Source organism: Erinaceus europaeus, chromosome 10, assembly GCF_950295315.1.
Source record: "Erinaceus europaeus chromosome 10, mEriEur2.1, whole genome shotgun sequence".
In the NCBI taxonomy this organism is placed as follows: Eukaryota; Metazoa; Chordata; class Mammalia; order Eulipotyphla; family Erinaceidae; genus Erinaceus; species Erinaceus europaeus.
Genome location: NC_080171.1, coordinates 101,441,104 through 101,453,480, shown reverse-complemented (window position 1 = coordinate 101,453,480; position 12,377 = coordinate 101,441,104). Strand labels below are relative to the sequence as shown.

The window sequence follows — 12,377 nt, the reverse complement described above, 5'->3', positions numbered from 1 at the left end:
TCACATCCTAGGCTACTTACAAAACTTTATCACTATCTATCTGGCTTTGGCTCTACAAAGAAATTAATCAAATCTAGGTAATTTTACATCCAGGGAAAACACTAATAACATACTTTATTGATACACAAGCTCAAGGGGTTTAAAGTGAAAAATCAAACATCAGGATAACATCCTTGTCTCTTGGTTGAAATGACAGCGTGTTCAGGCAGTAAGACAGAGACTCTGCAAATACACAGGTCTACCCAACAAGCTTGAATACACATGAAATAATGAATAGTACTTAATATGACTAATAAAGAGAAGCCAGGTCTGGCTGGATTCAGATACATCTGGACTTTCTCAGTTAGAAAGTCAACTCTCCCATACCTAAAGTGATTACTGCTAAGTAAGAAATCTCTGGCTTTAAAGATCATGGGGTCTAAGAAGACAGTAGTCTCTGTGGCCTAAGTCCTGTCATCTTCTCAAGATTATTCTCCCATTTTCAGTCAGAGGGTGAATACATAAGGAGCAGACAAAGTAAACAGGCACAGAGCATATATAAAACCAAGGAAGACAGCCAAGGATTGAAAAGGGTATGGTACTCTGGGGAATATACTCTAGTACACTAAAAACTGGCTTACCTAAGCATCTGGCTCATGTTGGAGACTTGATGGGCCACAAATGGCAAAAAGCCTGTGTGGTGCAGATCAGTCCACACCTAGTAAAGCAAAAGGAGAATTAATACCCACATCTTATTTTATTTTTTTATTTAATTAACTTATTTATTTTGAGAAATTGAGAGGGGAAGATATAGAGAGGGAGAGAGATAGAGAGAAACCTGTAGTCCTGCTTCACCACTGATGAAGCTTCCCCCTGCAGGTGGGGAGCAGGGGCTTGAACCCAGGTCCTTGTGCACTGTGATGTGTGCGCTTAACCAGGTGCACCACCACCTGGCCCCTTATGTCTTTAGATATACACCCAGTACAATATTTTTAATCTATTAGAAAGATTTAATGTCTCACCTTTGCTGGGTTCCGAGCAGCCAAAACAGTCAAGCAATTGACACAAGAAGCAATGACATCCACAGGGGGGGAGATTACTGTTGTTAACCTGGTTAAAGAACAGAGGCTTAGCTTTGCGCAGTGGCAGTATCGTAGCCAATGAGGTTTATCCGAGGCACGATAATTGCTAATTGAAAACTTTCCCCAATACCCCGCCGTGACGACTTGAAATATAGTCGGCATTGGCAATTTTGACAGTCTCTATGGGGGCTGAAATTTAAAAAAAAATTTAAAAATAAAAAAAAGAACAGTGGGTTATATTCAGTCAAATGAATAAAACAACTTGTTCTATTATAAATATTTTTCAGTTCTCTATTCTTTCTTTTTTTACCACAGTACTGCTCAGCTCTGGGCTTATAGTGGTGATGGGGATTGAACCTGGTGCCTCAAAGTCTCAGGGATGAAAGTCTATTCATATACATCATGCTATCTCCTCAATCCTAGTTCTCTATTCTCAAGTCCCTCTTCCTGACCAGAATGTACAATCAAAAAAATCTTCAACAGGCATCATACTTCCCAGAGAGAACACACGTGGATTTCACCCAGCAGGGTGTGAAGAGGCACTCACCGCTGTAATAACATGTAGATGCGGGATGTGATGGGTAGGAGGCAGTCTGCAATGGACAGATCTACACTGATGACCTTATAGACCAAATCAATGATGGGTTTGACTCGTTGGCAGTGCTGAATCACATCTGAGGGAAAAGAAACAATATAATCTTAGAAAAACAACTCTTTTGAGATCACTGAATAGTCTCTGAGAGCCAAACAACATAATTACACCACCAAAACCTGGGTAATTCTGAATCCTTTTCTTAATTTGATAGGACAGAAAGAAATTGAGTGGGAAAGGGGATGGAAAGGAAGGGCCAGGGGTGAGGTGGTGGTGCACATGGTTGAGCACAAGAACTCAGGTTCAAGCCCCAGGTCCCCACCTGCGGGGGGGGGGGGGGGGGGGCTTCACAAGTGGTGATGGAGGGCTGCAGGTTTATCTCTGTCTCTCTCCCATTTTCTTTCAATTGCTGGCTGTCTCTATCCAATAAATAAATAAAATTATTTATAAAAAATATTGTTTAAAAAGAGGGAGAGACAGAAACCTGTTGCAACAGTGGGGACTGAGAGTTTGAACCCTATGCATAGTAATGTGCACTTAACCAGGTGCACCACCACCTTATCCTGATAGTTCTTAATTTTATCTTGCAATTTTCTTTCTTTTCATTTCTCTTCCCTTTATTCTGACAGAGACAGAGATGGAGAGAAAAGGATGGGGGGATAGTGAGAGAAAGAGAGACACCTAACGCACTGCTCTACTACTTGTGAAGCTTCCTCCCTACAGGTGGGGATCCAGGGCTTTAACCCAGGTACTCATGCATAGTGACAGCGCCAAGTCCCCATCTTATAATTTTTCACTGATACACCAAGATACTCTAAATATGCCCATTATTTTCCAACAGTATTATCTCCCAAAGCTGACCTCACCTGCTGTAGAAACAACATGAAGCAGCATTTCAATCTCGCAGGTAAAAAGAGTCCAACTGCTATAGGAGTATTCCCAGCGTACAAGGTAAGCCCGATCATCTAGCATTACTTGGCCCACGATGCCTTGAGGTATGCGAAGGTTGGTCTGACCCCCTAAAAAAAGGAAGAAGAAAAATCAGTTTAATAGCTGAGAATAAATGAAGAGGTGGATTGTATAGCAGACAACAACATTTAATTACACAGAGATGTACAAACTCTTTCTACAATTTTTTTTTTTTTTTACAAAGCAAAAAAGGGGCTGGGAAATAGCTCGTGCAGTAGAGTGCAAGCCTTATCACGTAAGAGGCCCCGAGTTTCAGTGCTGACACCACAAAGGAGCACCACAAACAGCACTGGGGACACTTCATAAAAGGGAAACAGTTCTATGGTATCTCTCCCCTAAGTCTCCCTTTTTACTCTTTTCTCTAAAAACTGAAAACAAATGTTTTTTCTAAATAATTTTTAATATTTATTTATTCCCTTTTGTTGCCCTGGTTGTTTTATTGTTGTAGTTGTTATTGATGTCATTGTTGTTGGATAGGACAGAGAGAAATGGAGAGAGGAGGGGAAGGCAGAGAGGGGGAGAGAAAGATAGACACCTGCAGACCGGCTTCACTGCTTGTGAAGGGACTCCCCTGCAGGTGGGGAGCCAGGGGCTCAAATAAGGATCTTTACTCCAGTCCTTGCACTTTGCGCCACATGCACTTAACCTACTGTGCTACTGCCCAACTCCCGAAAATAAATGTTTTAAAAAAGCAAAGGGGGACCGGGACGGTAGTGCAGCAGGCTAAGCGCATAAGGTGCAAAGCACAAGGACTGGAGTAAGGATCCCGTTTCAAGCCCCTGGCTCATCACCTGCAGTGAGGCAGGTCTTCAGGTGTTTATCTTTCTTTCCCCCTCTGTTTTTCCATCCTCTCTTGATTTCTCTCTTGTCTTATCCAACAATAATGACAGCAATAACAACAACAATGGCAACAAAAGGGAAAAAATAGCCTCCAGGAGCAGTGGATTTGCAGTGCAGGCACCAAGTCCCAGCAATAATCCTGGAGACTAAAATAAAATAAAATAAAGCAAAGCACAGGAACCAGGAGTTGGTGCAATTGGTAGAGCACAGGTGTCACTGAGTGCAAGGTTCAAGCAATGAAGTAGTATTACAGGTCTCTCTCTATTGTCTCCTTCCCTCTCAAATTCTGTCTCTATCAAATAAATAAAGCATTAATTTTTTAATAAATAAAGTAAAAAAGCATAGCAGCTGGAGGTGGCTGAGCAGTAAGTTGCCAGACTTGGATAGATGTGATCCTGAGTATTATTGGTGTTCTGGTTTCTCTCTCACTAAAAATAATAATAATACACCACACAGGAGCACCATGGATGGTAAAGTAGTGCTGTGATGCCTCTCATCTTAGTATCTATCTCTCTCCTTTTCTCTAATAAAAATAAAGAAAAGGGGGAGTCGGGTGGTAGCACAGCGGGTTAAGCGCAGGTGGCACAAAAGTGCAGGGACCGACGTAATGATCTCAGTTCGAGCCCCCGGCTCCCCATCTCAGGGGAGTCACTTCACAAGCAGTGAAGCAGGCCTGCAGGTGTATGTCTTTCTCTCCCCGTCTCTGTCTTCCCCTCCTCTCTCCATTTCTCTTTGTTCTATCCAACAATGATGACATCAACAACAATAATTACAACAATTAAAAAAAAAAAGGCAACAAAAGGGAATAAATAAATAAATAAAATAATAATAATAAAGAAAAGTTAATTGGGGGTGGGGATAGATAGCATAATGGTTATGCAAACAGACTGTCATGCCTGAGGTTCCATAGTCCCAGGTTCAATTTCTTGCACCACCATAAGTCAGAGCTGAGCAATGCTCTGATAATAATAATAATAATAGTAATATAAAAAGAAAACTGGGACTGTGAGATTGCTCAGTGGTATTGTGCATACATGATGATGTCTCAAGTTCATTCCTCAGTACTGCATTATAAAACAAACACACTCAGACACACAGACACGAAATACTCCCAAAGGCCCTGGAGGTAGCACAGCTGTAGAGCTCTGGTCTTAACAACTGTGAGCTCAGTCACTGACACCACACATGCCTCTCACCTCTGTGAAATAAGTAAATCTTAGAAAATAAATACAATCTGGGAGTTGGGCAGTAGCGCAGTGGGTTAAGTGCACATGGCATAAAGCGCAAGGACCAGCCTAAGGATCCTGGTTCAAGCCCCCGGCTCCCCACCTGCAGGGGAGTCGCTTCACAGGTGGTGAAGTAGGTCTGCATGTGTCTATCTTTCTCTCCCCGTTTTCCCTTCCTCTCTCCATTTCTCTCTGTCCTATCTAACAACAACACCAATAACAACGATAACTACAACAACAATAAAAAAGGGCAACAAAAAGGAAAATAAATAAATAACAATTTTTAAAAAATAAAATAAAATCTCTGGAGCTCCAGTGGCACTATCGGTTAGCATGCAGTACTTATACAGAAAATAAATAAAATCCAAGGAGGCCAGGGAATAGCTCACCTGGTAGAGCATATGTGTTGCCAAGCATGAGACCCTGGTTCAAACCTCAGCACCACATGAAAGTATCACGAGCAATACCAGGGGAAGTTCATGGGTGGGGTGAGGCCCTGGGGTTTGAACCAGGGTCCTTGAACACTACAGAGTACACTTTACCAAGTGCACTATGCCTGGCTGTCCTAATTCTTCAAATAGAGCTATTTAGAGCTGGCAAAACAGCATAGTGGTATTCAAGACTGTTGAGCTGAGTCTCCAAGGTCCCCAGTTTAAGTCCCAATATCACAATAGGTCAAAGCTGAACAGTGCTCTGGTCCTTCTCCCTCAACATAAAATAAAATATTAAAAAAAAAAAAAAAAAAGACAACACATGATCTTACCTTTGAAAAAGCTATTTAATGATGTTAAAAAAAAAAACTGGCAAGTAATTAACAACCTGCGTATTAGGGAGAAGAGAAAAAAACTGCTTTTAAAGCATCTTGCATTAAATAATTAAAATAGCAATGAAGAATCTAACTAGAGGTCATGGAAAGTAAGCTGCTGAATAGGATCACTATCTTACCAAGAGGATAAAGAAGTTTGGGCGTTTGCCTCCGCCAGAGAGTTCCATCTTCATGGGAAATCACATCATGGGGTTTGTGCTTATAAAGTTCATTGTAGAAAGACATTTTATCCAAGAAAGTATATACCTATCAACACACAGGAAACAAAAAACAGCTACATATTCATCTTGGGAAAATGCAGAGGGTTCCACACCTATTTAGCCAAAGTGTATATAGGCTGACTTTCAAATCCCAGCCCCCTTGGCAGAGCCAGGGTCTCATGTATGTGTGATTTCACTAATCCAGGTTGCTTTTCCTTCTGATAGGTAGATAGACACAGACAGACACAGAGAAAGACACCACAGCACTGGAACTTCCCCTGGTGACATAGCAGGTCCCATGTAGTGGTAACGCTCTGACATGGGCAACATTCACAGCAAAGCATACACACTATCCACTGAGTCATATCTCTCACCTTAACTTTCAAACCTTTTATAAATTACTGTTTTGCTTTTCAGAAATGCCTACCCTCTTCCCAGTCTTCTTTTGCTTTTGTTTTTTTATTTATTTTTATTTATTTATTATTGGATACACAGAGAAATTGAGGGGAGGGGGATGCAGAGAGGCAGAGAGACAGAGGGACACCTGCAGCCCTGCTTCACCACTCATGAAGCTTTTCCCCTGCAAATGGGGACCAGGGGCTTGAACCTGGGTTCTCCCACGCTATAGTGTGTACACTTAACCAGGTGCACCACCGCCTAGCCCTCTTTTCCTAATCTTTACCACTCATTTATGAAGTCAATTCAATCTCCATCACCCCTCCTCCAATAGTCACTGCTCCTGAACTCGATATATGACCTTTACTACTCAAGTGATATGTACTACATACCTCCTCGGCCTTATAGCGCTTACATCTTTTTTCTCTTTTGCAATTACATATTAAGAAATTTTATTTTTCATTCAATTTTAGACTAATTCTTTTTTTTTTTTTTTTATTGTTGTTGGATAGGACAGAGAGAAATGGAGAGAGGAGGGGAAGACAGAGAGGGGGAGAGAAAGACACCTGCAGACCTGCTTCACTGCCTGTGAAGTGACACCCCCGCAGGTGGGGAGCCGGGGGCTCGAACCAGGATCCTTTTGCAGGTCCTTGCAATTGCGCCACCTGCGCTTAACCCGCTGCACTACTGCCCGACTCCCAGACTAATTCTTTTCATGGCAATGAAATTTCATTATGTAAAGTTCTAAAAAGAGCTCCCACTCTGTTTAGGCAACAACCTACCTTTTTGGCAGTAGATTTCCCTGATACAAGGGCTCGTAGCAATTGCAAGAGTGGGGAGAGGAGATGGGGAAACATTCCACACACACTATCTAGAATGATCCCAAGACCAGAGGTTGGCTCCTAAGGTGGTAAGGAAAAGTAAATGATTTTCACAGTATATACAAATCAACATGTTAGAATTTTCCAGTAGCCACAAGAAAATTTTAAATGGAAAAATTTCTTTTTATAATCATTAAAGTTGATAGGGTTGGGAGAGAGAGACAGAGACACCCCAAGACTGAGATCTGCAGCACTGCTTCAACATTTGTGAAGTTTTCTCTCTGCAGGTGGGGACCATGAGCTTGAACTCAAGTCCTCATGAATGGTAAGATATGCACTTAAGGGAGTCGGGCGGTGGCATAGCGGGTTAAGCGCACCTGGTGCAAAGCACAAGGATCTGCATTGGATCCCGGTTCGAGGCCCTGGCTCCCCACCTGCAGGGGAGTCACTTCACAAGTGGTGAAGCAGATCTGCAGGTGTGTCTCAGTCAAAACAGTGATTATGTAAATAGACCACAGCATCAAGCAATGCAGGGGAGCTGGCGTAATGCCCAACAGTTTCCTATCCAACAACGACAACATCAATAATCACAACAATGTTAAACAACAAGGGCAACAAAAGGGAAAATAAATATTTAAAAAATGTTTAGAAAAAAAAAAAAGATATGCACTTAACTAGGTGTGCCACCAACCAGCCCCTGTAAAATCAATACTGTTCTTTAGGCAACATCTCTTCTCTCAATAATTCATAACTTCCACATTTTCACTGAAAAGGACTATTGACAAAAGACTATTCTGATTCAGTCAGTAACCTCCTTTTGGCCTTCTGTTCTATAGAAAGAAAATCCTGTTCATCTTTGCACATGTTTCTGCTAAAGTGAAATACTCATTACATGTCAACATTTTGGCATCATCCATAAACAACAGATCTCATTCTAAATACTATTTTATACCAACATCATCCAGGACACTGTGGCTGGTAGCATCATGGGGAAAAAGAGAGTAAGCTATGCAGGCAGATCTATCAAGTCTAGTAAAAAGGAAAACAGATTTATTCGACGGGTAGAACTTGAGGTTTGACTAAGTATGGGACCCTAATCCTGGCCTTGTATCTATCTAGCTATGTGACTTTGGCAAGTCACTTCCTATCTCTGAACATTACCTATTCTCACATGCAAAATGGTGATGAAAATAAAAGTAACTATTTCAGTGGCTGGGAAATACCTCAGTTGTAGAGCATAGGACTTACAATCCTTCATGCTGAAGGTACCCAAGTGATATTCTGAGTTTTCTCTCTTAAATGTCAAAGTTGAAATGTATCCCCTCTTATCCAATAGTCTTGTCAACATTTCCATTTTATTAATAAAAATTTTAAAAAATCTGAAAAAAAAATGAAACAAATCCTTTAGAAAACCATAACATGACTGCCCTTGACATACTTACTGTTCCCCAGAATAGTTCTGGAAGAGAAGGGTCTGCCAGGACTTCACATGCTGTGTCAATAACATCCTGTTGGGGGAAAAGGGGATCAAATGTTTTTTTTTTCTAGTTGAACCAGCCTATCTTTTTGTACAGTAGAATGTGGAAATAGAAACAAACACTGGAATGTGGGTGCAGGGACATAGACTTTTGGTGGCAGGAATAGTGTTAATATACACTCTTATTAACTTAGTCTTATAAATCACTAATCAATAGGAGAGGGGGAAAATAGAGTGAATGTCTCAAATATTTTAATGCATAGACTTCAGTTCTGAGTATATATTCCTTCAGCCTAAGCACTTAAGGTTTCAAATTAGTAACCTGGTAGACTTTAACATGGCTTAAATTAGTAATGCATTTTTTTAAAAAATATTTATTCCCTTTTGTTGCCCTTGTTGTTTTATTGTTATAGTTATTATTGTTGCTGTTGATACTGTTGTTGTTGGACAGGACAGAGAAATGGAGAGAGGAAGGGAAAACAGAGAGGGGGAGAGAAAGACACCTGCAGATCTGCTTCACCACTAGGGAAGGGACTCCACTGCAGGTGGGGAGCTGGGGGCTCAAACCGGGATCCAATGCCGGTCCTTGTGCTTTGCACCACAGACGCTTAACCTGCTGCACTACCACCCGACTCCCAGTAATGCATTCTTAATAATGACTATTTAAATATTAAATCATCTATAATTTTTTTTTCTTCCAGGGTTATCACTGGGGCTCAGTGCCTGCACTACAAATCCACTGCTCCTGGAGGCTATTTTTTCCCTTTTGTTGCCCTTGTTGTTTATTGTTGTTGTTGTTATTGCTGTCGCTGCTGGGTAGGACAGAGAGAAACCAAGAGAAGAGGGAAAGACAGAGAGGGGGAGAGAAAGATAGACACCTGAAGATCAGCATCACCACTTGCGAAGCGACTCCTCTGCAAGTGGGGAGCCAGTCCTTACGCCAGTCCTTGTGCTTTGCATCATGTGCACTTAACCTGCTGTGCTGCTGCCTGGCCCCCAAATCACCTATAATCTTAAGACCAGGGAGAGCAAAAGCAATTGGTCTTGTTAGTATATAAGATACAGTTATATGGTCCGGGAGGTGGCGCAGTGATAGGGCTTTGGACTCTCAAGCATGAAGTCCTAAGTTTGATCCCCAGCAGTACATGTGCCAGAGTGATGTCTGGTTCTTTCTCTCTCATCCTATCTTTCTCATAAATAAATAAAATCTTAAAAAAAAAAGATACAGTTATTTGTAAATAGCATTAAATGACATAAATCACGGTAAGGCAAATGGTACAGTAAATCGTAACCATGGGATTTTCAAAGTAAACCAAATTTCCAAGTAACTTGGCTATAATAGTAACTATCTATTGCCTTCTAAGACTCTAAGACAGCAAGGAACCTCCCTCATTCTCTATAAGACCTTTATTTCTCCCAATTCTGGAACCTCTGGGGCTTGGCTCATTTTCCTTCATGTTTCTCTTGATTCATACCATTTGATACTGCACCTGCTGATCTCAACCAAATCAATGCAACTAGTACCACTTAGACATGTTTCACTTCAGACTGTGTCCAGAGATGCCAGGCATGGCATGTCAACCCTTCAGTTCCATTACTTTGCCACCAAGCTGAAGTTGCTACCATGATACCAACCTGATGTCCCTGGGCAGACAACTTCACCAATGTGTCCTGTAACCCCACCTCTCCAGAGCCCTGCCCCACACAGTGCCATGATGCTCTTATGTTGTACCAAGCTTTAAGCGAGGGCCTTGTACACAGTAAAGCAAGAGCTCTACTGGATGAGCCATCTCCTGGCCCCACACTTTTTTTAATGAAGTGCTGGAGATCCCAGGGTCTCACACATGTACTCCACTGATAAGCCACATTTCAGGTCCCCTTTTTTTTTTTTAACTCCAGGGTTATCACTGGGGCTCAATGCCTATACCACAGATCCACTGATCCTGGTGTCCATTTTTTCTTTTTCTTGTTGTTGTTGGATAGGACAGAGAGAAACTGAGAGAGGAGAGAAAACCTGCAGACGTGGGGAGCCGGGGCTTGAACCAGGAACTGTGTACCGGTGCACTTTGTACTATGAATGGTCAACCCGGTGCACTACTGCCCAGCCCCCTACATTTTTCTTTTTATCATCACTGTCTGATTCCCCTGTGATATATGGATCAGTTGTTTAATAAAACAAAACAAACAGCAGTAAGCAAAGTAAAACCTAAGGGATATGAATAGGTACTGTATTAGTTCCAAAGGGCTTTTATTTTTTTAAATATTTTATTTATTAATGAGAGATATAGGAGGGAGAGAGAGAAAGAACCAGACATCACTCTGGTACATGTGCTGCCAGGGATTGAATTCAGGACCTCATGCTTGAGAGTCCAATATTTTATCCACTGTGCCACCTCCTGGACCACCCAAAGGGCTATCTTAAGGAATGTGACTGCAAACTTGGACAGTACAGATAGCCTTACACAAGCCAGACACTCACCTGCTGATTGCCCAATGTGTGCAGCTCCAGTGAGGTCAGGACAAAAGAAAGGAGACCGTAGATGCACATGCATGCCGTGCTGGTGGTACACTGTGATGACAAAGGAATCGATGAGTAATTCCGAAAAAAATTCATCCCCAGATTAGTATACTTCTATCATATTTAGTCTCTGTACACAAGTTGGATTCCCTAATCCAGAGCTTTCTAATTTTCCTAATTTGGTACCAAGATCAAGAAGACAAAGGGAAAGTCAATCACTAATGCAGACTGAAAGAGTAATTGAAAGCTTTTTTTTTTTTTGTCTCCAAGGTTATTGATGGGGATCACTGCCCACACTACGAATCTACTGCTCCTGGTGGCCATATTTTCTTATTTATTTATTTATTTATTTTGACAGGACAGAAAGAAATTGAGAGAGGAAGGGAAGATAGAGAGGGGGAAAGAAAGAAATACCTGCAGACCTGCTCCACCACTTATGAAGTGACCCCATTGCAGGTGGGGAGCTGGGGGCTTGAACCAGGATCTTTGCACCAGTGCCTGAACTTCGCATTATGTGCACTTAACCCGGTGCACTACCACCACCCAGTTCCCTCGAAAAACTTCACAAGAATGAAAATCCAAGTCCAGATGACTATACTAGTGAATTATATAAGACTTTCAAAGAACTAACACCCCTTCTCTTCAAACTCAAACTGAAGAGGTGTAAACACTTCCAAAAGCATTCTATGAGGATAGTATCACTCTGATTCCCAAAGCAGGAAAGGGCTCTACCAAGGGAAAAAACAAAACAAACAAACAAAAACTGTAGTCCTTTATCTCTGATGAATATTGATGTAAAGGTCCTCAATAAAATCTTCCCAAATCATGGTCCAGGAGGTGGTGCGTTAGTTCCTCAACAACGAGGTCCCGAGTTCAATCCCCAGCAACACATGTACCAAAATGATGTCTGGTTCTTTCTCTCTCTCTTCCTATTTTTCTCATGAATAAATAAATACATTATTGAAAAAAAATCTTGGCAATTCAAATCCAACAACATATAAAAATAATCCACCAATACCAATTGTGATTCATCCTGGGAAGAAGGGATGGTTTAACATTTGCAAATCAATGTAATACACCACATCAACTTGACAAAAACCACAGGGACATGGGCTCAGGAGATGGCACACTGAATATAGTGCTGGATTTGGAAGCATGAGGTCCCTAGTTCAATTCCTAACATTTCATGTGTCAAGAGTGATGTTCTTTTTCTCTCTCCTTATCTTATGCTAATAAATAAAATCTTAAAAAAAATATCACATGGTCATATCAATTGATGCTGAGAAAGTATTTGACAAAACTCAACAACTATTTATGATAAAGATTCTTAAGCTGGAAATAGAAGAAAAATTCTTCTATGTAATAAAGGCCATATATGACGAACCCATGGCTAACAGCATACTCAACAGGGAAAAAAAATGAAAGCTCTCTCCCTGCTAAAATCTGAAAGT

At 41.3% G+C, this 12,377-nt stretch overlaps 1 protein-coding gene and 1 non-coding gene across 3 annotated transcripts in view; one reads left to right on the top strand and one right to left on the bottom strand.

Moving 5' to 3' along the window:
- The window catches only part of NUP188 (nucleoporin 188), a 75,771-nt gene that overhangs the window by 27,680 nt on the left and 35,714 nt on the right, over window positions 1-12,377 (bottom strand). For both annotated transcript variants that reach the window (XM_060200334.1, XM_007527045.3), the window contains exons 12-19: window positions 10,888-10,977; window positions 8,374-8,439; window positions 6,893-7,012; window positions 5,634-5,760; window positions 2,520-2,672; window positions 1,609-1,735; window positions 1,002-1,089; window positions 621-697 (exon numbers count right to left, since the gene is read on the bottom strand). In XM_060200334.1, coding sequence (XP_060056317.1) covers window positions 621-697; window positions 1,002-1,089; window positions 1,609-1,735; window positions 2,520-2,672; window positions 5,634-5,760; window positions 6,893-7,012; window positions 8,374-8,439; window positions 10,888-10,977 — 848 coding nt within the window. The remainder of the gene's footprint in view (window positions 1-620; window positions 698-1,001; window positions 1,090-1,608; window positions 1,736-2,519; window positions 2,673-5,633; window positions 5,761-6,892; window positions 7,013-8,373; window positions 8,440-10,887; window positions 10,978-12,377) is intronic.
- Window positions 1,111-1,250, top strand: LOC132541005 (U4 spliceosomal RNA). The gene has a single exon (XR_009552201.1). It is a non-coding gene; the product is annotated as a U4 spliceosomal RNA (small nuclear RNA).